Source organism: Odontesthes bonariensis, chromosome 12 (genome assembly GCF_027942865.1).
Source record: "Odontesthes bonariensis isolate fOdoBon6 chromosome 12, fOdoBon6.hap1, whole genome shotgun sequence".
Classification (NCBI taxonomy): Eukaryota; Metazoa; Chordata; class Actinopteri; order Atheriniformes; family Atherinopsidae; genus Odontesthes; species Odontesthes bonariensis.
The window spans coordinates 22,749,345-22,775,300 of NC_134517.1; the positions used below are offsets into that span (position 1 = coordinate 22,749,345).

General features: G+C 40.9%; 1 protein-coding gene across 2 annotated transcripts; it reads left to right on the top strand.

Moving 5' to 3' along the window:
* The first annotated feature begins 204 nt into the window (after positions 1-204).
* On the top strand, positions 205-22,843 carry rbms1b (RNA binding motif, single stranded interacting protein 1b). Of its 2 annotated transcripts, none has more exons than XM_075479741.1 (13): positions 205-291; positions 8,327-8,508; positions 12,697-12,755; positions 13,769-13,860; positions 17,324-17,481; positions 18,392-18,471; positions 19,020-19,135; positions 20,446-20,495; positions 20,598-20,685; positions 20,880-20,930; positions 21,481-21,591; positions 21,695-21,775; positions 21,876-22,843. In XM_075479741.1, the coding sequence occupies exons 2-13, from the start codon at positions 8,354-8,356 to the stop codon at positions 21,945-21,947; spliced, it is 1,113 nt and encodes a 370-aa protein (XP_075335856.1). In that variant the 5' UTR covers positions 205-291; positions 8,327-8,353; the 3' UTR covers positions 21,948-22,843. The 2 variants fall into 2 exon arrangements, with proteins under 2 accessions (XP_075335856.1, XP_075335855.1); XM_075479740.1 differs by lacking the exon at positions 205-291 and adding an exon at positions 5,863-6,180.
* The last annotated feature ends 3,113 nt before the right edge of the window (positions 22,844-25,956 follow it).

Sequence of the window (25,956 nt, forward strand, 5' to 3'; positions counted from 1 at the left end):
TCCCAGTTGTATTTGTGTACTAGTGTCACCGATCTCATGTTTCTGTTGATGGTTTTCAACTAAGCAGAAATACTGCAAGGAGGCTTTCCTGCATGCTTATATAGAATTTCCTGATTGATAGCGAGAGGAAGTTCTCTCCCTGTTCCTGTTAACACAAGAGCTAAACCACAGCGCTCTTACTGAAAGAGAGTAGTTTGCATTATATGCAAGATCACCATCATGAAGAAAACTAACTCTACATTCCCCTATTATCTCTAAGGATTGGTCAAGCATATATCCTGTTTCTCGAAGGTATCAGTAAACCCCTTTGATGTCAGCTATTGTGTGATTTGTACCAATTTTGATGAGAGAATTGTAACTTTGTAAGTTGTAGGATATTTTAACTGGTTGACCTTTATGCCAGTACAATCATTTTAAAGTATATTGAAGGTGAGCCAACAGCTTATGGCTGTGCTTTAACCTTTGCAATGATTTCTAATTTGTCTGTGACACGGGGATTTTGGATGGTCACATGGTGTCTGTTTCCCTCAAAGTGCGGTTTGGCTGATAAGAATATGATTAGAACATCTAAATACCAGAATCTTCATGGGAATAGATGGAATTTCTGCAAACCAAGGAACAGAGTGTTGCATATCCCGAGGCTTAGGCTATGCTTAGAGTATGCTTTCCATTGTTTAACTCACTGTAGAGGTTGTTATCCTAAAAGCTGAATTTTGCTGTTGTTGTAGTGATATTAGTGATAATGCCTGATGACATTTCCTGGGAAATACTAAGCACAATTAACATGACTGGTACTAGTATTATTGATGAAATTATATTGGCTGACACTTTGAAAGCAATGGACTAAAAAGTAAAATTAAGGTCTTAACAGATGTGCTTCTTTCCCAGGCTACGTGTATTTTGTGCTCCCATACCACCACTGGTTGTGGCTTTGAGTCTGATCAAATCAAATCAAATCAAATTTATTTGTATAGCACATTTCATGTACAAACAGTTCAAAGTGCTTTACATAAAATAAAAGCATTGCAGCAGATGCTGAAAAGATGACTCTTTCCTCTTTACCAAAGATAACTGTCTGCCTGTGATTCCCAAAAAAGAATTTCAATATATTGCATATACATATACATATACATTATTTTGTTCTTTCTTTCATGTCAATTTTACAACACTTTTCATCTGTTTTTGGAAAAGGGTTGTAAAATGGTGGAGAGAGTCAGTTTGAACAGAGCAAAACTGAAAGGAGTGAAAGGATATATAAGGTTAAGAAGGGTTTGGAAAGTCCCTTTGGCCACGGGGACAACTGACCTATCCATTATCCCACAATGAAAGCAATGAAAATCCTGCAATTTGATGAATTCTTAAACAGATTTCTGGTGCAAGAGGTCTTGTTCAATATCAGTGGCTTTTGAATCTGTTTGGATTGCGTCGGATGTGACGCTTATAAATGTGTAACACGAAAGCTGCTTCAAAGCTATGTGCAAAACGATCTGTTATTGCTAACCCATTAAAATGGCACTCATCATTATCCAAATGTCCCTTTGGAATATCTTTGTTTTTCTTATCAAACATTTATTTGTCTTAATGGGGATCATAATCCTTTTATGGCACGCATGTAAATGTCTCATCAGAATGGAGTAAGCCTGCTCTCACGTTCCCTTTCAAGATTGTTTGGAAATCAATGTTAAAGGTTGTCTCCACCAAAATAAACTTTAAATATCAAACTTGGCTGTCAGGAGAATGTTTCTACTGCTGTGGTGACAGTGCAGACAATGACATTATGCTGAGGCTGAACAGCACCATACAATGTTTACAATAAAGTTTGGAGAGTTGCCCGGCAGCAAAATGAACACAATGAAACAGCCCGGCGGTGCTGCTCTTTATGTCAGTGTCAAGCCTGAAAGAACTGCCTTTGTACACGTATTACTCTTGTGGGACATTTACAAAATGAAGGCCAAGCTCCACAATGAAACCTCTCCTGCTGCTCTTTCCCTTAATACATTGGACAATTTTCAAATGTGGTCTTGAAAATGTTAGTGAAAAACCAACCAAATACTATACATGTGGACAATTATAGAAACAAATATTAAAAAGAATATATTGTGCAATGACACAATGAACACATGTACGGTGTCAGAAATAATTGGCAAGCCTGTCTTTAATGATACTTTATCATTTCCTCGTTATATATTGTCATTTAAGTACAAAATTCGTTAGCATATATAATATCATGCCTCAGCTTTTATTATTGGACCATAATTATGAGCTTAAGGTGTCTCTTTATACATGAGTAAATATAGTATCTAAGGTTTCTAATGTTTTATGACTCTTATAACTGAAAGAATTGACTCACGACTGCAAACCACAGTGATGATATTCGAGTCCTCTCACTGCTCTAGATTAAGTCCTGGTTGGGTACCACATTTGGAGGGATTCCCAAGAATCCTTTAATAAAGACTATCAAAGACCATCCAGTCACTTAAGCATCTATTTAAACCATTTCAGATACTACAAAACATTAGCCTGCAATTTTTCATGATAGATCTGTCAAGTTACTCATTCCTATTTGGATAACTGAGAGGAGTTGTCATGAACCGACCATACCAGCACCTCAATTAAAGCCTGCAGAGAGTTAATCAGTTAAAGACCACTTTCATTTCTTTAATTTTCTGCCATTAGTGGTTCAGTGCAGCTAATTAACAGTGCAGCTCTACTTTGCCAAAACAAAAAGGGGGAAAACAATTATAATTGCTCTACAATCTCACACAGGAATGTAAAATAGCTGCGTTGGAAAAGGTAGGCTGAAAAATCTCCACATTTCCAAGGTTTGAAAAATACTGCATTCCTAAATTGTATCATGCTCCCCTTCTACAGTATGCAAAACGGTCACAAATGAGATCTTGCGCAACTATAATAGTAAGTGTTCAAAAAAGGCTTTTAAGGAAATAGGAGGACCTGAACGGTTGCGTCACAAAAACCACGGTTAGGTTTGGATATCAATAAAAGCGTTCGTAAAGTTAGGCTTCAAAAAAAAAAAAAACTATATTTGGGGATACAAAGTTACGTCACATAACGCTTCCTTAGCAAAACAACAACCACTGAAAAAAGTTACCATTTTCACAATTTCTCTGCCTTTATGGTGACACAACCATGTTTTGGGCATATGGACATATGTGCCTATTACACATTTTCTTGTGAGAAAGGACTAATATTAATGATAACAACTAAGAGCCACTCTGTGCCCGTGTAGGTTTGGACCTTGGCAATTGGTAGCCTTTGAAAATAACAATTGCTTGTAAGAGAGCTTAATCCATTTCCAAATTCCCACATTTAATAAATTAACAATGAGAGAGCATTACTAAACATACTAATCTAAATCCTTGACTGATTCCCCGAGGAACTTGACCAAATAGGTAGGGACTGGTTTGCCATAACATCGGTCTAAACCAGAGAATGTTCTAATGTGGTCCAGAGGAGAGATAAGAAATGCAAAAAGACATTAATCAAATATATAAATGCTTCATTGTTTTATCAAACTTTCTTTATGATGCAGTTAAACAGTCATTACACATTATATACCATCCACCACCAGCTGTCCAGATGGTATGCGAGAGTACATAAAGTGGACAAGCACTGTGTATTATGGCTTATATCTTAAGTTTATTGGGCCTTCCTCTGAAGCACTGAAGATGATCCGGCATTTTTGTCTTATTGTGGTTCATGCCAGAGTAAGCCCACTTCAACCTTCTATTCAGACATAATAGTATACCAAACCGTTACTTACAGTGTCCTGGAGCTGCTAAAACTCTGTGCAACACTGTTGTCTTTTATGAGGTGTGAACAAGTGGAAGAGATAGCTCAATGTCTTAAAATAACCTTACTTGATTTCTTTCCCCTGGAAATACCCAATGTGCGTATGTGAGTGGAAGCCTCTGTATCCGTGTGTGTGTGTGTGTGTGTGTGTGTGTGTGTGTGTGTGTGTATGGGTTTGTGTTTTGGTGATCTTGTAAACTTTGTACTTAAACATGTTTGTGCCCGTTTAGGCTTAGATGCCCGATCTGAACCTGCACCATCATGTATGAAGATCTCCTTCAGAATAATTACATACATTTTGCCGAACGTTTAATCTTCGATCGCCAGCTCATATCAAAGCAGCCTTTTCTGTGTGATTTAATGGCATGTTTTTAATTTTGTTGGTTTTCTTACTGGTTTTTTTTTCTTTTTTCTGAGCTACAAACACGTGTATCAGAGATAACCTTTTCATTCAGGATTTCATAAAAGGTGGTTCAATTGCCAGATTGTCTACAGAGACCCGCCCACCCCCCAGCATCCTGACTAGAGTGCTGAATCAGACCTCCCTCCCTTTCCTCTAATGCATGACCCATTGACTCCTGTTGGCCTTGTGAACTTCTCTACAAGACTGCTGACCTTTGGTTTCATTTAAGTTGCCTTACCACATATCATATTGATCCAAACCATTCCATACTTTGAAACTGATGTCATAGTGGGCTCACGGGGATCCTTTCAGTGATTCGTAAGTTACACGTTTTTATTTTACAGCCATAGCACAGCATATCTCAGTGCTTTTTCTAGTTAATGCACACATGTAGTATGATGAGTTGTTGAAATAATATACCGTGCACAGCTCATGCAAAACAGCTGTGACCCAAACCAATATCAGGGGGGGCTGACAAGAGAAAAAAAGTGTTTACGGGTAGTATGAAATCAGAACAAGATTGGTTTTCTAATCAGCAGATGTCAGAGGTGCTATAATGCCTTTGATTTATAACCCCTATAACACGCTTACTTATGTTGCCTCCACAACCAGCGTTCGCTCACATTACTAGAGTCATACTGCACAAGATCCGTAATAGAAACCACATCTTCCAGATCATTTTTTTATTTGCTCTGTTGCAAGACCTACTCATAAAAGGATCTGTTCATAACCAAGCAGGACAACATATTTTCCCAATTTTCTCTGGTGGTTTCGAGCCAGACAAGTTTTCATATTTCCAGAGGTTTCCAAATAGTGCACTATTATGTCCACACCCAACGCTAAAGAGTTTGAATTTTTTTTTTGATGCTTAAGCACTTTAAATACTTTAAAAAGTTTTTTTTTCACAACAGGCAATGTGCCACTTAATATGGATTCCATATACATAAATACTGGGAATTATATCTGTATTTTTAAAGTATTTCTATTCGCTGTTTATCTTGGGTTAGACTATGGGGTGCTATAGTCGATCCCTAACTCTAGATAGATAGATAGATAGATAGATAGATAGATAGATAGATAGATAGATAGATAGATAGATAGATAGATAGATAGATAGATATATAGATAGATAGATACTTATCAGTATCCAAACATGTCAACTACATTAAATCAAATGATAAAGAATACAAATAAAATAATTTCTGTCAGTCATTCCACACCTTTACCGGCTTCCTCTTTAAACCACAACAGTTGCGTGTCTCTGGTTTTACTATGATAAGAGATCCGTATGTGTATTTTATTCAGTTAATAAAAATCCTTAACACAGAACTTGATTTTACATGCCCCTCGTACTACTAAAGTACACAAACTATCACATCCAGGACCACCTTTGGCACCGTGGAACGTTTGGTATGCATCCCTCCATAAACACATCCAGGACCAGGGTGTCGTGTGTTTGATTAAAAATTACGCTAGGGTTCATCTGAACTTCAAGTTTATAATTACAGTTCACAGCAAAACATCTTTTTTTTTTACATGATTTACATGAAAGGCGTGGATGTTGTTCTGCATTTGGGTAACCTTGCTTACAGACCCCCCCCCCCTACACTGAGAACCAAATGGTTTGTCCCATGGCCGCAGCGTCAGACCTGCGCAGCGGTGACTGCAAATCAATGAAGCCGCCAGTCAAAGGAACAGGGCTGGGCGACCGAAGTTGGGACAATTTTCGAAGGTTTCTGTTACTGGAAAGGCGATAACAAGGATATGTACCCAGCAAGTATGCATAGAAACGTTTTTTCTCGCCCTTTAGCGGATTGAGGAGGATATTTTTTGTCGACCACTTTTTAACTTATACGCGGAGTTTGATGTATTTCGTGATATTCTTTTTTAACTTAACTTGAAACTCGCAACCGAGGATGATTTTTGCTAATACTGGGAACCCACTAAGGACTTCGTATCGCAAACAGGTAAATGCACAGATATTTCCTAAATACCAGACTCAAGACTTTCACTAAGCTGACTCAGTGGAGCTCGCAGAATAGGTGTTTCATTGATAAACTCAACGTGAGCTCGAAGAACTAACACCGGTGTACATTTCAGATTTGAAATAGCAATGATGTGTTCTCGTTTCTAATGCAGTATCCGTGATGTATAATGGGAATCCCTGCTCCTGGGGCTGTGGTCCAGGTCCAGTGGTGGGCAAACCAGACACAAACGGACTGATGACATGCCAATATGGCTGTTGAGTAGAATATCTACTCCAACAGCATCCCACCACATCTGATACTTTTGATTTTAAATGATAAAGCGCACATCCACCTCCCATTGAAACCACAAAGCACAAACTCAACCACACAAAGCAATTTGGATTAGCTTGTTGATTTTGGAGCAGTGAATATTATGGGTAATTTCAGTGTAATAAGCCATTGATTACTGTAGATATTTGGTGTATGTCTAACATGAATGGTATTCGCCCCTTGGGTTTTCTTGCTGCATTATGAGTCTCTTTGTTGTGCATTTGTTTTACAGTATAGATGACTAATTGTCCATTCATGAACTCACTTCCTCACAATTACGCATAGCTCTTGAAAACTCCCTCATAGCCAAAGTATTTGTTAAAGCACATTTACTCTGCACAGCTCACAGTGCTATCCTGTGACAAGAGGCTTCATGGGCGAGGCCTGTTACTGGAAACCCTGTATATTTCCGGCGAGGGTATGACAGGCTTTGCTGGTCTGGAGCTGGCTGATAAGATGCCATCCTCTCCCCTTCTCAGTTCTTTACAGGCCTGCATCTGAGCTCTCAGGCAGTTGAATGAAAACAAAATTCCCTCACCATCCCACAGAGAAAAAGGAAAGGGCCTTGTCTCGTGTGTTTGTATGTTTGTTACAAGCAGGTGTTAACTTAAACGGACATGAGGCACGTCTCAGTCTTTTAGCACAGGTCATTTCTCTGAACAACATAAGATACACGAGTGAAATATGCTTTTCCATCGGCACCGGATCCTCAACACAGAAGATCGCCAGGGCTTTACTTGTTTTCACGTCATGTGACTCAATATTCAGCATGCACAATACCAGGGTCAACCTTTTCAGAGGCTGAAAAACGAGCTGGAACTTCAGACCTCTTGTAGATATTTATTTATTTATTTTGTTGATAAAACCATATGAAAATTTAAAGATAGCAGGTGGTGAAGAGGGAGCAAATGAGGACTTTTGCCACCAATCAATTATAAAAACCAATATTGGGTCAGTCTTGTTTCATGCTGAATGCACGGGAGGCGTTTGTCCAGTTGGTCACAAGAGAAGATCACCTGGGCTGAAGTCCCGACTTCAGTTGCTCAATCCTGTCACCACTTCATGCTTGGGATTCCATCAACTTCCTCTCAGCTTGTGATCCCTCAGAGAGGGGGGTTGGGGGATAATCAGTGTCAGATAGTGAGGAGGAGGATAAATCCCTGAAGGGAGAAGTGCTTGTCGGACCAGGATGTCTAGGTTTTGTAAGCGTAAAGCACAAAGTTGCTCATCCACTTCCTTTTGCTCCCAAATGGGGGGGGGGGCTGTATAACACGTAGTGCCGAGACTAAGGAACGTCTTTATTCAAAATAACTACTTAAACTCACTCAGACCATTCCTTAATCAATGAACTAAAGCACTGATGTTAGGACGTCTACAGGCTACTCCAGAGAAGACTTTGAATGTCTTATTTGACCCGCTGGGTCATGGTGACATTAATGTGACACTAATGTCAGAGCTACAGGTCCCTGTGGACAGATTGCACCACGTGTGGAGGTGTGATGGGTATTGCCTTGCACATATAAATCACTGCCCGGTAAAACATGTATCCCCCACACTGGACAGAAGCCCAAACGATATTGCTGTAATGATGTCCACATAGATTTTTTTTTGTTTGTGTGTTTGTCTGGGGGGGGGAGGGTTGCTTATTTTTTGTTTTTTTTGGAGTAACTTGCAGAGGAAAGTCAATTTTTTTAGCTTAAAGTGACGATTTGATTTGATCAACACATCAGAATTATGTGACTATTCAACAAACGACATTTAATTACCTCCTAGTGTGGATTTAAATTCAGGCTGGGGTGTTTGTTTTCTTCTTCAGCCACCTGTTGGCCCATTGTCTCACCCCATGGCTCCCCCCAGCCCGAGTACCAACAGCAGCACCAACAACAACAGCAGCAGCAGTAGCACCGGAGGCTGGGACCAACTCAGCAAAACAAACCTCTACATTCGAGGCCTGTCCCCCTCGACCACAGACCATGACCTGGTCAAGCTTTGCCAGCCGTGAGTACCACACCCCCCTTCACTGTTATCTGCTATTGATCCGTCATTGATTGTTTTCCAGCCTACTTAGTCTAGCTTCAATTTGCTGTGGAAGTCACCTATTGACATTAGCTGGTGAGAATTCAAGGGAGCGAAAAGGTTAAATGAAAGATACAAGCCTGCTATTTTATGAAGGCCCTTTTACATTTATTGTGGATTATCCACATGTCTTGTAGTCTATCCAAAAGTTTTAGACAACAGTACACTGGAGGAGAGATTTCACACATCGTGTTTGTGAATAAAAGAGAGTAATAGTTTGCACTAAATCATCAAAAACAGTCATAATGCTCGGGCCTTATTTGCTACAGTTGACAGGCTAACAAACCCTCCTGTGTTAGTGGCAACTACAACAATTTCATTCCACCATGGCCTGCAATGACTTTGCCAAATTCTTCACAGATAAATTCCAAAATATTAGGCAAGCAGTTGGTACATCAGCAGCAGGTTCAGCATATGTACCGTCTCCACCGAAAACCGGTTTAAACACCATGACACAGTTTCAATCCATCAACAGCAAAGACCTGGAGGACATCTTACGTCAGCTGAACTCCTCCTCTTGCTGTTTAGACATCCTGCCAACAGGGTCTCAAAGATTTTGGAGTCAGACCTGTTACTGATCGTGTACTTGTCCTTAATGTCAGGTGTGTTTCCAGAGCCACTAAAAACAGCTGTAATTAAACCTCTGCTGAAAAAGGACAATCTTGACAAGACACCAATGATATGAACAACTACAGGCCCATCTCAAATCTCCCATTTTTAAGTAAGATCATTGAAAAAGCGTTTTTTTAACAGCTTAATTACATTTTAACACAAAATAACTGCTATGATACCTTCCAGTCAGGTTTTAGACAGCACCACAGCACTGAGACTGCTCTGACCAAAGTGTTTAATGACATTTGTCTGAATAGAGATGGTGGAAAAATTTCTTAGTTTTACTGGATCTCAGCGCTTCATTTGACACAGTTGACCACAATATATCACTCAAATGACTGGAGAACTGGGTGGATCTTTCCAGAATTGTACTAAACTGGTTTAAAACATACTTAGAGAACAGGAAGTACTTTGTGTCAAAAGGTAACTTTACATCTAAGCAGACAAGAATCACATGGGGAGTTCCCCAAGGTTCCATCCTGGGACCTCTTCTGTTTAACATCTACATGCTCCCACTGGCACAGATTATAAAAAAAAACAACGGAATAAACTACCATAGCTATGCAGATGACACGCAGATATACATTACAATGTCACCAGGAGACCGAAGCGCTGTACAGGCTCTTGGTAAATGCATTGAGGAGATTAATGACTGGATGTGCCACAACTTTCTCCAGCTAAACAAAAACAAAACTGAGGTAATTGTCTTTGGAGCCAAAGAGAAACGATTACAGGTCACCACAGAACTTCAATCTATACACCTAAAAACTGCCAACCAGGCCAGAAATTTGGGTGTAGTGATGTACCTAAATTTGGAAAAACGCATTAAGGCAATAACAAAATCAGCCTACTATCACCTTAAGAATATATCAAGGTTAAGAGATCTGATGTCTCAGCAGGACCTGGAAAAACTAGTCCATGCATTCATCTTCAGTAGGCTTGATTACTGTAACAGCATCTTTACAGGTCTACCTAAAAAGTCAGTTAGACAATTGCAGCTGATTCAGAACTCTGCTGCTCGAGTCCTCACTAAGGCCAAAAAAGTGGACCACATCAGTCCAGCTCTGAGGTCTTTACACTGGCTGCCTGTCCATCAGAGGATAGACTTTAAAGTTCTGAGGCTGCTCTATAAAGCTCTGAATGGTCTAGGACCAAAATACATCAGTGACCTCCTGACCCAGTATGAACCTTCCAGACCCCTCAGGTCATCTGGATCCAGTTTTTTATCAGTTCCCAGAGTCAGAACCAGACACGGAGAAGCTGCATTCAGCTTCTATGCTCCACATGTCTGGAACAAACTCCCAGAAAGCCTCAGATCAGCTGAAACACTCTGTGTATTTAAGTCCAGGTTGAAGACACACCTATTTTCAGCTGCATTTGAATAAAGCTCCAAATCTGAAGCTTGAGTTTCAAAACATAATCATATTTTTACTACTGATTTTATCTATTGTTCTTATTTCTTTCTTTTTTGTTTAAATTTTAAAATCATGCTTTTTATTTCTACTGTTTTAATGTCTCTGTAAAGCACTTTGAATCACCTTGTTGTTGAATTGTGCGATACAAATAAACTTGCCTTGCCTTGCCACTGGGCTAGCCTGACTACGTCATACTCACGATTCTAGTCAGAATCGCTCAATAGAGTTTTGAGTATGGGGCGTGTTTCAACCGAACCAGGAGAAAAAAAATGCCTCTTCGCTCAATTGGATAGACCTACAACCAATCAGAGCAACGTAGTATGTGACGTAGATTAAGCAACACACACTTGTTGTAGGAAGGACGGCAAAAACATCTTTTCTATCGATAAAAGCCTTTATCGCGTTCCTCTGTTCGTCTTTCAAAATGAATGCAATGTGGAGATCCTGTAGAACAGACTCGATTGCAGAATCTACACACCCCAGCTCTCCAGCGGCAGCCATGATTGTTTCAAACGAATTCAAACCAAGCGCTCTTTAGTGACGTAGTCAATAATGTCCCTGTTGATCATCTGTCCATCATCGTATAAAGCCCGCCCTGGCAATCTGATTGGGTCGACCGATTCTTGGTCGGGCATAATGATTTCCCAACTGAGCAGAGCCAGACCGAACTTCCCGACCAAAACTTTTATGGGCGGGGCTAAGTTCGGCTGGCACCCAGGCTACCACTGGGGTGCTCTGCAGCTTTAATTGTGGGCCGTTCTGGGCTGAAATGGGGGAGACTTTGGATCCTAATAGTTTTCAAACTTTCTTAGATGCAGTCACATTCATTTGAACTTGTTTTGATGAATATGTTTGTCACATCAAAGGCCCTGTTTCACCACTTCCTATGTAACCCGATGAGCAAAGATGACTTTTATTCTCTTTGCGTTCAGAATATCTGAAAGATCATATTGTATAAAGTCGGCGTTCAGAAATGATACGTTCATGCGCAGCACAGGTAGATGTGCTGCATTTTGATGGCACTGTGAGAGCATGCCATCGCCACACGATCTGAGATTAGGGGTTTAGAGGACAGAAAGGTCACAAGTTCGTGATCTTTCACCCAGTTTAGCATCCACTGTAATCCGGGGCTAAAATATCCTCTTGGTTGACTGCAGGGTACATTGTGGCCTTTGTCAATAGTCACTGCAGATTATATAGGTCAAAAGACAGCCACTTTCTTCACTTCACTGAGACTATTTTAGGATTTTTGTCCCTGCTTCATAGAGTGAATTAAACACATGAGAGCAGGAAAAAAACAGTTACTATGTGCGAAGGACTCTTGAGTTGTTGTATTGTTTAGTCTGTGGATTTTTCCTCATTATACAAGTTTTGCTCACACCTCATATATCAAAACCTCCTCCACTTTGATGAGGCGTCTAACCACATCCAGTACCGAGCATTTCATACTTGTGTCACTAATTAAACTCTTTGTGAGCAGGCTAATTTGAAGTTTTTACTTACTAGCCGCAAGACTGCTTTTCAACAACTCCTGTATGAAGTTGTCTATTAGGAAAGTACACTGTTGTCTTAATAGATGTTGTCATCAGCACTGTGGTCTGCATGTAATCTATAACTACTGTAACTATGGCAACAACGTAAACGAGGTCAGACTTTTGAACCTCTGTTTTTCTGTGAAGCAGTGGTTTGCCCATTACTTTAAAAACACGTGTTATGTTATTTATGACTCAGCATTTTAAAAGATAGTAGCCTTTTTTTTTTTTTTTTTCTCCTAACAGCAGATGGGGCTTTACCAGGATGGTATCCAAGTGACCCGGCTGCTTGTGAAAGGGATTTTGTTTGGTATAGTTTGGTTGAGTGGTTTAGTTTGGCTGGAGAAAAAGGGACTGTTTGAGATTAGTGTTTTCCACATATGATGGGGTTTTCAGCACCACACTGAAACCACTTCCTGTTTCTCATATTTTTGCAGTGATGTCATGGCTTGTTGCTCAATCCTCCCTCTGTGTGTTAGAGTGTGTTAGAACTGGCAGCATCTGGTGCTTAGTCCTGCTCACAACGCCTCTCCTTCCTGTTTCTTCCTTAGGTATGGCAAAATAGTATCAACTAAAGCCATCCTGGACAAGACTACAAATAAATGTAAAGGTGTGTGGAGGTTTTTTTTTTCTCTCTCTCTTGTATCATTCCTCTAATATGTATGAAGAAAATCTCATGCTGGAGGCCCTTGCTTCTCATATCCCTGCACGTTGCCTAATTTTCAGAGAAAAATGTTGATATCCCACGTATGAATTCTAAGAAAACATGAAGTTATTCAGCAGCTTTGTGGTTTCAGATGATCGGACCGGCGCAGGAAGCGGACATGCTGTAAGGCAGCCAAAAGCTGCCTCCCAGGCTCATGTTATTTTTAAGCCACAACCCTTGCCTTGTCGGTGTGTCACTGTTGTGCACGCTTCCTGGGAATAGCGGTCAGCTCTCCTTCTTCCTGCCGAAAGACATGTTTAGTCCTGGTCCAGCTCTAGTAGACCCATCCACCCAACTTCAGAGTTACTTACAGATTTTTTGCAGCAGTGATGGGATTAAGAGATTGCTTTGTCACACTCCTCTGGATTACTCAGATGCCAGCTAATCAAAGGCTCTCGGTGAAAGAGGACACCGCTAAAAAGCTTGTAAGGCTCTCATTGAAGGCTCTCACCAGGCATTTAGAAAAAAATTTGTTGATAGTGTCATCCGTGTTTTCATCTGAAGGAGTCCTGACGCGCTCACCCTACTTGATTTTGAATAGGTTAAATATAGCAAGTGTAGTAGAGGCCAGAGACTATAGCTGCACCCTGTCTGCCCCCCCCCCCCCCCCCCCCCCCGCAGAACAAAGAGCTGACCTGAGCCACTGTTATCTGCAACCTCAGCTGTTTTTTGATTCCCCTTGCACACACACAAAAACAGAACACACCTATACACAAGCAGTCAGTTAGAGGTGTAGTATTTGATAAATAAATACCCATATACATACTGGAAAATGAAATGGTACCATACTGTATGTACAACAGCTTTGTTACAATAGGCCCACTGCAATCATTCACTGAGAGGCATAGTAGAACACAGAGGCTCCACCATTGTCTGGATATGGAACTTTGTCCTAACTGGGCTGCCTGTCTCCTCAGGATACGGCTTTGTAGACTTCGACAGCCCGGCTGCGGCTCAGAAGGCTGTTGCTGCCCTGAAGACCACTGGTGTCCAAGCTCAGATGGCAAAGGTAAGGATTCATTACAAACTAATCCTGATATCAAATACATATGAGTCACCCAGTGACACTGGTGTCCTCCATCTGGCTGGGCAGGCAACTTACACCTAATCCTTGTGGTATTAAATAGCAGGACAGGAATCCGTGGCTGCGCGGTGTAACTACTATTGGACTGCAGACCGATCAGTTGAATCGTGAAGGAAGCACGCTTGTTGTTCACTTCTACATGTCACATGACGCAGCACTTGATTATGTGCGATTGCTCAGCACCAGATTTACTGAGACGCTCTCAGCCGTCTCTTATCACATTTGAATGATCCTAAAGCAGCTGAGATGTTTTATTGATAATGAAAAATGTTGGCATATGGAGGGAATTATTTCATGTTAATTCATTCTGATCGTGTGCTCTGCTTTTCATAACATGAGCTCAGTTTTCTGTAATCATCAATTAAACTTGATTAAGGTGCTGTTCATCCGTGAACTGTGTGGTCACAGTCACTTCTCTCTTTTGACAGGCTGCTAATAGTGAGCACCGCCTTTAACAAAACCTGCATCCCTCGTGTTTTGCACTCTGAGTTGATTATGCTTTTTTTCCCCTTTAGTATTAGTCTCATTGAATCTTTAAAATCGGTCACCATTTTGTTTTCATTTTCCTCAAAGGTTGTTTAACCCCCTCTGTAGTTAATTGTGTCGATTCATTGCAAACCTGCTTAGTCTGTCCCTCTGTGTTTAAATGTATTTGCTAATATGTTGATGGTTTCATGTATGGCTTACAATGCACACAGTGGATACCACATCAACAATTTGTAAAATTTAATAAATTAATAATTAATAAAAAAAAGTATGAGGACGTCAAGACTTTAAAAACCGCACAGAGTTATGGCCTGCAAACTTAATTTGCTCAAAATAGTATAGCTGAATAAGGCCCAACCCTTGCCGTGGGCTTAAACCCACCACCGTTTTACACTGGATGACTGCAAAAAGTCCTCTCAATTCAAATTAATCATCTGCAGAGGGCTATCGTAGTGTATCAAATCCCTGTGTTAAACATGGTGGTGGGAATATTCAAGAGTTCAAAAGATTCCTCAAACCTTTGCAGGAATTACTTAAAGACTGAGGACAGCCAAGGAGTGCTGCCGACGTCATGGACACTGACGAGCCTACCTCAACCCCAGTTAGGGAGTTGGTTGAAGACAGAGAAAGCCACACATTCCTAACATCATAAGAAGCTCTTTGGAACACTGCCAGTTAGGAAAACTTGGGTTATCAGGGTTGGATCAGCCTCATGGTCTCAATGCAACTCGCGCTCTGTAAGAGGCACCAGATAAAAAAAATTCATGCAGGCTTTTTAGACCTAGTTGCTCCCATAAATTGTTAAGCGGATATTGTCAGTCACAAAATCACTTGAAACGATGGCTGCGCGTCAGTGTGGGGGTTAGCAGTGTCACCTCACAACGAAAGGGTTCGAATCCTGGCTGGAGACTTTCTGCATGCATGCCTGGGTTCTCTCCAGGTACTCCAGCTGCCTCCCACAGTCCAAAAATGTGTATGTTAGGTTGATTGATTACTCTAAATTGGCCCTGGAAGTGAACGTGAGTGTGCACATCTGTGACCCTGAATTAGATTAAGCGGGTAAAGAAAATGGATGGATTCTAAAATAATTATTTAACTAGCTTTTATTCCTAGGTATGCGTGTGCTTCTCTGCTAGTGTTGTGCGAACATATCGTAGCAGCCCCCGCAGCCCCCCTTAGTTGGGTTTCAGACATGAATGGCATCTTTAGTCAACTATAGGGTGGAGAAGCTGGTGGTGCTGACAGCAAGATGGCTCACCAAAATGATCCATCATGTGAACATGGCTCTGTAGCATGCCTGGTAAAACCGAGAAGCTTCTTTCTGTCCCCTTTAAAATAATCTTTAAGCCCTCCCACTGTAGAACGAGCAGGCCTGGGGTCGGGGCCTCATTTATTAGGAAAATGTGATTAAATGCCACTTTTTGAGAGTTTCCATGCATATTGTTTCAGCTAAAGAGGCTCTCTTGTACCACAAGAGCTAAAATGGATGCAGCAGTTGTTGCATGGAATTTCTGTTGCAACAAATGTGATAGAGCTACAGGTGAGAGTCTTTATAGTATGAGACCTTTGTTCTCTCCCGGTGAACTCTTTAATTGGAAGTATTTCAGTAGATGTAAGTGTGTAATGTCATAGAGTTCAAAGTTGTCAACAGCTTAGACCTTAAGGGCTTAATGTAACCCAGTCACATTATTTTCTATAAAACTGTCAGTGAACCCAGTGACTATGGTCAAATTGATGTTGGGAATAAAGCAAAGTGTCAGATTAAGGAGCCTAAAAGGAAAGATATATGAAAACCTTTTGGCATTACACTTGTTCCTGAAAGCAGCAAAGAGAGTAAATTGCGTGTCGTTATGGTAACAGGAACCAATCAGTGAAAATTAGCCCACACATGGCACTTAGCAGGGGGCAACAACCCCTTACCTCATAGCCCTGTCTGGGGTTCTGTGGGGCTTCATGAGACGCCCTCCTGCAGATATTTCATGTTTTTAATCCAAACACAGAATCTCTGTGGAGCAGAGGGGCAAGCTCAAGCTTAATTTTTGCATTGTGAAAACTAAATGATATTATGAAGTGTGAGCCCCGCTTGCTTCATTATTACTGCTACTGAATCTTGCTTGGCCTTGCGTGAAAAAGGTCCCTTTTCCTGTTTTTAATCGGCCTTGGCACCCTTCAGTGGTCTTTCTCCCTTTATTATTTCAGGGGCAGGTGCTGGGAAATGACCACATAAGAGTTTCCCTTCTTTATCCCTTGTGTTACCACAGGGAAATACGTACGATACATTTGAGTCAGCATTGACTAAGATGAGCTATTAAGGTAACACTAGCCGCAACAATAAAACACGTGGTCAATCGCCTCACCCTAAAACCCTCAAGGAATGAGTCACTTCATTGAAAGATGTGACTTTAAATACTCGCTCGGACATAGTTTTGATCGAGTAAAGGACAAGAAAAATTTTTTCTTTTATCTGTTGTTATTATCAGTTTACAATTAGCTGGATAGATACTTGGGTTAGACACCAAACGTGTAAAAAATATTCCTGAAATTTACTCTGATGGAACTTTTTTTAGGTAAGACGCTGGCTCGCATGTAGATGTCTTTTCTTTTTTTTTTTTTCTTTTTTTTTTACCATAGTGGCTCTTAATAAACTATAAACCCCCGACAGTGACGACACGTTAAGAGAAGCGGGACACGATAAGCCCCGTACTCGGGGCCCCATATAAGAAGTGTATTAACTGTCTAGTCATTTTCCAGGGATGAATTAGGTTCATTTTCCCTTTTCTATCCCTGCATCTGTTTTCCACATTTATAATGCGGTGAATGTGATACTACAGATATGCTTCCAGCCTTTCCTTTACCCTAATTAACATTGCCTCTGCTTCTTTCTCTGTTTGCCATCATACAGCAACAAGAACAAGACCCAACAAACCTATACATCTCCAACTTGCCTTTGTCTATGGATGAGCAGGAACTGGAGAACATGTTGAAGCATTTTGGCCAAGTCATATCCACACGCATCCTTCGGGACTCTAGTGGAGTCAGCAGAGGAGTGGGCTTTGCAAGGTTGGCTCCTTATTCGTTTTTTTTACATTTTAAACGTTAAAAAAAACAAAAAGAGGCTAAAAGAATACGTCAAATATGACAAATAGGTATGAGTAAACTCAGTAGGTGGTATCCTTCCTCTCTCCTATTACAAGTATTTCATATCGTTTGTGAAGTTCTCCATGCTTAACGTGGTATTTCACCACAGTAAACGGGAAGAGTAACAGCAGTGTACCAGACGTGATGCCAGAGCCACAAAATGTGCCATTGATTTAAATACAGGAGTGGGCTCGAAGCCGCTACTCTTAAGTCATTTAACAATCATCAACGGGCATTTTTTTTAAATGTTCATACAACCCCATTTAACATGAAGATTAGTAAGAGAAGATCTGTTGTAGATGTCATCTAATCATAAAAATCTCTGTGCAGTTTGTTCCATTTCTAAAATTAACACAGGTTTGTTGTAGATAAGAAGACGGGAGGAGCCTCACACGTATGGACAGATGGAAACTCATTTTTAAAAAAAAGTTTCAGAATGACTTGGTGGTTTAATTAGGATGGTGACGCTGGTTTCCGCCAGTCGTACCTGTATAACCTGACATTTGACAGAAATACTTGACAGGCAAAGCGTTGATCGTGACAGACAAAACAAAACAAAAAAATTGTTCGTCTTAGGAATGTTTCTGTGTGGGTGTGCCGCAATAGGTGTGTGTATGTGGCCTAAACTGGCAAAGGCTGTGCAAGTGGAGCTCTGCTACATATGCAAACACTATGGACTTGCAGATAAAGATCTCTTCTAATACACCACCAGCTCCACCAAGCTGCAAAGGAAGCAGTTTTAGGAAAGCACCTATTTGCCCCTGTTGCTGCACTCCTCACCGATGTAGACTGATGTAGACTGATGTGCTCTGTTTGCCTTCTGTGACTGCAGGATGGAGTCAACTGAAAAATGTGACGCCGTCATTTCTCACTTTAATGGAAAGTTCATTAAAACGCCTGCAGGTGTTCCAGGTAAGCATGTAATAACACTGCAGAAATGCTCCGTAAAGTGTTTTAGTTTAACAGCGGAGTAATTAAAAAACGTATGTGGACGGGGAGAAAAACAGGTTCTCGTCGACTGTGCTCTATTAATGGGTGGAGTTTTATCAGGGAGATGAAGCGGTTGGCCAGATGATTAATTCATCCAACTGGAGTCGGTGAGTCTGCTGGTAAAGAGCTCAAACCCCTGAAGTGGCTGTGCGCAGACAAAGCAAACAAAGAGAAAGGCAGCTCTGTGTGGCCTCCACTCCCTTTCTAAGCTTTTTAATTGGATTATTAGACTGAAATAGTCTCTGCTGGCCTTGCCTCCTTTAGGAAGGGGAGTGGACTGCAGCTCCACAGCTGCCAAGTTATAGGCCTCAGTTCGCAGGGAGGTTAATAAATGTGTCGTCTCCGCCTTCATGAGTTGAATAACTGCATAGAAAGCAAATGACAAGACAACAACGTGCGTGCAAAGAAGCATACTGTATCTTAAAGACAAATCCTCAATTTCATGCTCGTCCCACTTTTCCTCCCTTTAGCACCGTCTGAGCCGCTGTTGTGCAAGTTTGCTGATGGCGGACAGAAAAAGAGACTAAGTCTGAATAAATTCAGCCAGAATGGTCGCGCCTGGGCAAGGGACGGTGACTCCAGACTGGTGAGTTTTGCTCAGGATGGAGTGTAAGAGTCGGAGCTCTTCAGTAGGTCACGGGCATTATAAAAGACAAACTCTGTGTTCTAGTTTTGTGCCTTTTCTTGTTTACCGTTTCTTTAAGGATCCCCCTGAGGATGAACATAGTTCTTTTTTCAACTCTCTTGAGAAGGACCAAATTTAGGAGTGTGTAACCCTTTCTAGAGAACTTATTTATACGTGATTCCTCTATCTACACTCTCTGCAATATCATCAGCTCTTCAGTCCTTCCTCTGAACTAACTGAACAAACAAACGTCCTCTGTTAGACACATGGCTCAAAGAGATGCATTTAATAATCAGTTTGTACATGTGTTTATGTTCCATTGGTTCACAGTGGTTTTCTGATAAATAAGCACAACAAGCACGTGTTATACATGTGAAACACACTGATTTAGTGTTCAGAAGAACTTCCGCCACTCTCGGCACTCGGCTTTCATACGACGATTTAGCCTCTGGTGGGAACGCTCAGTGTGTCAAGGCCGCCTGCCTTAACCTTAAAGCTCCCGCCCCCACGGCTATCTGTTGTCAACATCAACAGTTCCCAAGTTTGAGAGTCGTACCTATACAGTATAGATCAGTGATGCTCACTATTTTATTTTTTTTTTTACTATTTTTTTTTTTTTTTATGTCCTTGACTTTCTTCATGTTGTATTTATAGTTTGTTGTTGTAATCATAGTGAGACATTCAAGATGAGCATGGTTTTTGTGCTGGTTTTTGCCCTTTTTTAATTAAAAACCAATCTATTGTGCCTGCATCCTACCACCTAGCACCCGACGTTTGCCTGCTCGTCCCCTCTCTGGCGTCTTCATGCTGATTTTCGTTTGGTTTTTGTGCTGGTTTTTGCCCTTTTTTAATTAAAAAACTATTCATTGTGCCTGCATCTCGCGCTGGCTAAAGGAGCTAGCATGCACTGCGGTCAAGTGTGACGGTGGTTTAAGCGGGCTGCGTTGCCAGGTCTAACAGAGCCCCCTTTAGGAAACACCATTAAGCCTTAATTAATACTTAATAAAAACACTTAATACTACAAAAACGCAAACTTGATAAAAATACTTAATACTGTGCACTATTCGCTATGTGTTATTTGAAAAAAATTATTGTTATTGTTACCATATTGTTATAAGCTACTATGCGAGTGCGAGCCACCAATTAAAGCTTGAGGAGCCGCGTGTGGCTCGCGAGCCGCGCAATGAGTATCTCTGGTGTAGATGATGAAATTGTGTTGTTTGCTTCAGCTGCGAAGCTAAACTTCTTCTTTCTTTTTTTTTCCCCTGCAGGCTGGAATGACACTCACGTATGACCCCACCACAGCCGCTATGCAAAATGGGTAAACTTGATCTGCACATACAGTTGCACCGTTGTGGTCCTTGTTGCTCATGTACATCACACTTGTCATTGTATGAACACACACCTTATTCTGTGTCCGCAGATTCTTTCCACCACCATACAGTATTTCAAGCAGGATGATTGCTCAAGCGTCCATGTCTCCTTACATGTCTCCACTTTCTACATATCAGGTTTAAAGACTTTCTCTTTGATGAAGAACATGTGGTTTTGAACATGTAAAAAGCATTACTTTTTACCGATAGCCCGCTTGCTTGGGGTTCGGGAGTTTAAGAGGTGTGAGTCAAAGCGTGTGATCATGTGATCACTGGAAATAGCATCTGCCCAGTGCCAGTGTGTTTACATTGTGTGTTTGTTGATGGCCCAGGTGCAGAACCCATCATGGGTGCCTCATCAACCCTACATCATGCAACATCCAGTAAGAGCAACATCTGTGCATGTACTCATCACCGCTGTCTTCATCACATTTTTTTTCCGTCTCTGTTTCACCCTAATAAAACACTTCCCTCCGTAGCTGCAGCAGAGTCAAAACATTGTACCGTAAACAAGCTGACACAGTAGGGGAGAGCACGTGTAAGGTGATGTGAAATTAGTAAAGCATCTGTGTAGGACTGTGAAAACAGCTTCTTTGGAGAACCTTTATAAAGCAGCGCCTTTAATGATGGATGCTAAATATTTGTTAACAGATGGCTCTAAATTAAGATGAGGAAACAAGCCAGCACAAACCAGCCAAGATACTTGCAGACAACTTAGTCAACACGATGTTATTTAGATTCTCCTTTGCCACAGATCCAGCCCCATAAAACTCGATGTGGATTTAAATCTCAGATAAAATGCTTATTGATAAAGTCTTGTTGTGTTCTTTTTCTATCTTGTGTTTTTCAGTATTTTAGCCATTAAGAGAAAAACGTTTTCGTGTATGCATCAGCTGCAAACATCCCTCTTACCTGCTCCCTGTGTTCATTTAGGGTGCAGTCATATCGCCCTCCATGGACCCATCTGTGTCACTGCAGCCTACTTCCATAATGGCCCCTCTCACTCAGCAGATGGGCCACCTGTCCCTGGGTGGCGCAGGAACGGTGAGAAAATGCCACATCGGAAATTAGCCCACACGTGACGATCATGGCACAAAAAGTGTCCATTAGATCTAAAACATGCGCCTCCGTTTCTGTTCTCTTGCAGTTCATGGCCGCCAACACAGCTATGCAGGGAGCATACATCCCACAGTATGCACACATGCAAACAGCAGCTCTTCCCGTGGAGGTACGTGCGGCCACAACATTGTTGCCTCCTGCGTGTTAAACCGTATCTCCTTTCAAACAGAACTTGTAGAATTTAGGTAATATCTCACTTTCTCTTTCAGGAAAACGGTGCACAATCCCAACTGGACTCTTCCGGCAACCATTCCCCCTATTCCTATCAACAAACTAAGTAGTGCTGAGGTTACAATTTTGACAATAGCCTGAAAAGACAAACAAACAATCGTGTCCTCCCATCCAGTGGACGATAAGGAACTTTCACTTTTTTCTGCAGGTTTTTGCAAATCTTAAGTGACTATTTTTTGGTATCATTTACAGAGAGTTTTATCTGAGTTCATCAAATGATTCATATTCTATTTAAAAAAAAAAAAAGAAAAAAGTTTTATTTTCATACAAGAAAATGTTTATTTTTTACTAGGGTTTTGCCACAGGATACAAGTAAGAATCATGTGACTAGTTGTGCAAAGTGCATGGTAGTAAATATGTCTTCTATGAACTTTTTTTTCTCTGAAGTTTTTTTTCTGTTTGTTTTGTTTTATTTTATTTTCCCTTAGCCAGACATTTTGAAAATGTTTTGTGCTTGCTGTGTGAGTGTTGCTATGGTGAAGTGTTCCGTGTTGTTGTTTTTTTCTTTTTTTTTCTCCTGTAAAGTGATTTCTCTTAGAGCCTCAGAGGGAACTTATTGTCCTAGTCAAGCTTGCCTTATTAGTTTTGATACAGTACCTGTGCAGACCGCCGGAGAGAGGCGATGAGCTGAAAATGACACCAGGACCTCTGAAAAATCAGATAAAAGCGAGGAAAACGTTTTTTTAGAGCACACCTTTCAACATCTGTTATTTTATTGACTTGTATATTTATTTAGTTGTTTTTTTTCTGGATGTTGAAGTTGTTCTGAAAGATCACATTCTTTATCTTGCCTTTTTTTTTTTTTTTTTTAAACTTAGTCTTGTAGAATTGCTTAAATTAAACTTGGTGGGAAACGGGGGAATGAGACAGGGCACATGTGTTGTGTTTGTTGCTTTTGCTTTCGCTTTTTTTGGGTGATGTTCTATTTGATGGGATGCGTATTCACCTGAAAAAAAGCTAACAGGAAAAAACGTTGTGGAATTGTAGGGAAGCCTCGTACTAGAACGAAGGCGAGACATCGGTGAGTTGGGGGTAGGATTGAATGAACGCGTGGATCTGATAGGAAGCGAACCAACTTGGCACTTTCAGTGGTGGTTTTCTTCTCCAAAGGGAGCTATTACACCGAAGACACGACATCATTTGACCCAGAAAACCAGATTACAGTTTTGACAGTGTGCCTTTTTTTTTTTTTAGTACATTTACAGCTTTATTGGATATTAGTGCAGTATGGACACACACAGGCATGAAGGAAGTCTCCAACCAGTGCTCCTCCACATGACTTTTCACCGCAGAAAAAAGAAAAGGAAATAGCAACAAATATGGTCGAACCGTCAAAAGACAAGCGCATTCTATTATGATTTAGAGCTTAGGAAATAAGTGGGTAGATTTAGATTCAAGCAAATGTTTTTGATTGAGGTGTCCTCTTGTACGTCTGTGATTCGACCTGGTCGTCAGTCAGACCAGTTATCTACCTCAAGAGTTTTCTTTCTCCTCTGTTTTCGGTTGGGTTAGCAGGTCCAGCCCGCCCTTCCGGACCAAAATGCCACACTCAGGAGCTGGCCATATACAGCTGTTTCCTTTCAGGTTGTTTTGAATACTGTTTACTTTTCCGCAAACCTATTTTTGTATGATATGTAGTTGTCAACATAAGGGGAAGTTCTTTGGAGCCTCCCTCCCTTATGGCAGTCGATTTCATTTGCGGTGCGACGGCACGTTTATTGCTTTCGTCTTGGGTCATGAAAAGGCAGCATTTTCCTCCGTAGTTGGCTGAGATGTGCGGGAGACGCAAAGGGCCACCGTGATTATACTTGAGAATTCTGTGTAATGCCCGAGACTGACGAGTAATACTGTCATTGTGAGGTTTATGCTGCTAGAGGTGTCTGAACCAAGTGCCATGCTCAAGAGTTGAAGAGGTGCATGAATTGAATAAAAAAAAAAAAAACTGCTCAAGCAACAACCATGTTGAACAGTCATTAAGTTATAAAGTTCTAACTTATGAAGACTTTTGTACAGACAGCTTGAAGAAATAAGAGTTGTTAGAGTTTTTTTTTTAATTCGTGCCACAATTACCAAAGGCAACTTCTATGTACAGAATCTCTCTTCCTGTATTTTTGTTTTACAGTGTTTGTTAAGACCCCCCCCCCCCCCCCCCTTTTTTTCTTTAGCAGCATGTTTCCCAAGGTTCATCCTGTTCATTTTTTGACTTTTTTTTTTTTTTGAATAAAGACAAAACAATGTGCTTTTGATTTTGTCCATTTGGTCGTTATTATTTTTTTTTACAGTTAACCGCGAGTGCACCTGTTTAAACTAACTGCCGACCTCACACTGAGTCATTCTAGGATTATATGATTCTTTTTTTCAATTCATTTTTCACACGCCGGATGCTGCTGGGGGTTGGCTGCAGATTCGGAGGGCTGAAATCCAAAGCCGTCTCTCACTTTGTCTCTCACTTTGGGATGATAGTTGTGATAAATAAGCCATTAGAATATGTGAAATACGAATGTGTTTACCGGTGATGGTTCTTGGGACAGCCTTTAAACTATCCTCCTCAGATCATCTGTTGTAAAACATGTAGATCAGCCACATTTCTCGATAAACAAAAGGAAAAATCTAGTACAGTCGTTTCAAGCTCAGCTTTTAACATCTTATATGTTTTCTATACATATACTTTATATATATACATGTGATTGAGTAAAGATAAAAATATGTACACTGATGAACATACAGACAGAAGTAATTAAACATTGTTTGATTCCCCATTAACACAGCAGCTGTCAAAGGTCACTTTGCTGTCAGTTTCTTTCTTTTTTTTTTTTAAACCAGTGAGCAGACTTTACCATCGTAACCATGGCATTCTCTGACCTTGCGCATTAATCAGTCTTTCAGATATTCACTCGGTGAATTAATGAGACGTTATTATCTCTTGCAGCTGGCAAGACGAATCAAAGGTGAGGCTCTTCAGATATCAAATAAATGACGTACTATTCTTCATCCGCAACATTAAATCTGAATCCCATCAAATAGCTGTCACGGTTCCACTTCTTTAAACGTTAATGTCTAAAAGCTGAACTTAAGCTCAGCCGTCGTCTGGGTTGTGGTGAAGGAGACTCTGCAAGCGTGTTCCTTTGAGCAGGATGTTAAGCGGCTAGTACTGTTGAGATTGACCAGCAATATTTATGGCCTGCTTTGCTTTCAACCCAGAAGGTGAGGACCCGGTGAGTACTATGTCAACACTGTCGCATGGCACTGATGACAACATGCATGACCTAGACAGGGTGGGCTTGGGTATCAGAGGGTACGGCATAGGGCTGGTGCATGGGGGCACACTAATAACTTGGATGTAGCCGTCTGCGAGCAGGCCTCTCCATGGCAGATGGGTCCCCCGCAGTATCCTGCGGAGTGTTGTGCCACCCTACGGGAAGCCACCATCTCCAGACGAGGAGCAAAACTCACGCTCCAGCTGTCTGTTTTTGTGCCACATGCGCCTACAAGCAGTTGAGTTGAACCCCCCCTTTCCACTTTCCCTCTTATTAAGAATTCTCCCCTCCCCCGTCTACTCCCCAACATTTAAACCCCGTCTGATGCCTGTGTGGAGGAAACAGCTTTTTCCTTCTCACTGATGTCCTCTGTTCAGGAAGCATGGTAACAGCCACCATTTATCAAACCGGACATTTATCTGAATAGAAATGTCAGTGACCGACTACACACAGACAGAGCACACAACAGTGCAATATAAAAGAACAGCATCAAAACCACAACATCTGGAACGTTTGAACATCTGACCATGTAAAGCATTGTTGGGATAATGTATTATCCTTTTTTTTTTTTCAAACTAACTGAATTTCTTTAAAAAAAATCAATTAAAACAGAGGAATAAAAGTGCTTTATTTCCCTGAGTCCGAGAAGAGAGCAGCAGGGCATCAAACTTCACAAATAATAACAGAATACAATGGTTTGCAAATAAATATAGTTTTTTTGTTTTAAAAAAAGGTGCAAAGACAACTTATTCAATGTGGAAACTGATCTCTGCAATAAAAATGCTCACTTTGGATGGGAACA

Bases quoted from the DNA above. Each gene is read 5' to 3' on its own strand.
- rbms1b (XM_075479740.1), top strand. From the start codon at position 6,130: ATGATTTTTGCTAATACTGGGAACCCACTAAGGACTTCGTATCGCAAA. The intron at 18,472-19,019 runs GTAAGCATGTAA...TCCTCCCTTTAG, and splicing joins AACGCCTGCAGGTGTTCCAG to CACCGTCTGAGCCGCTGTTG. The intron at 20,496-20,597 runs GTAAACTTGATC...CTGTGTCCGCAG, and splicing joins ACAGCCGCTATGCAAAATGG to ATTCTTTCCACCACCATACA.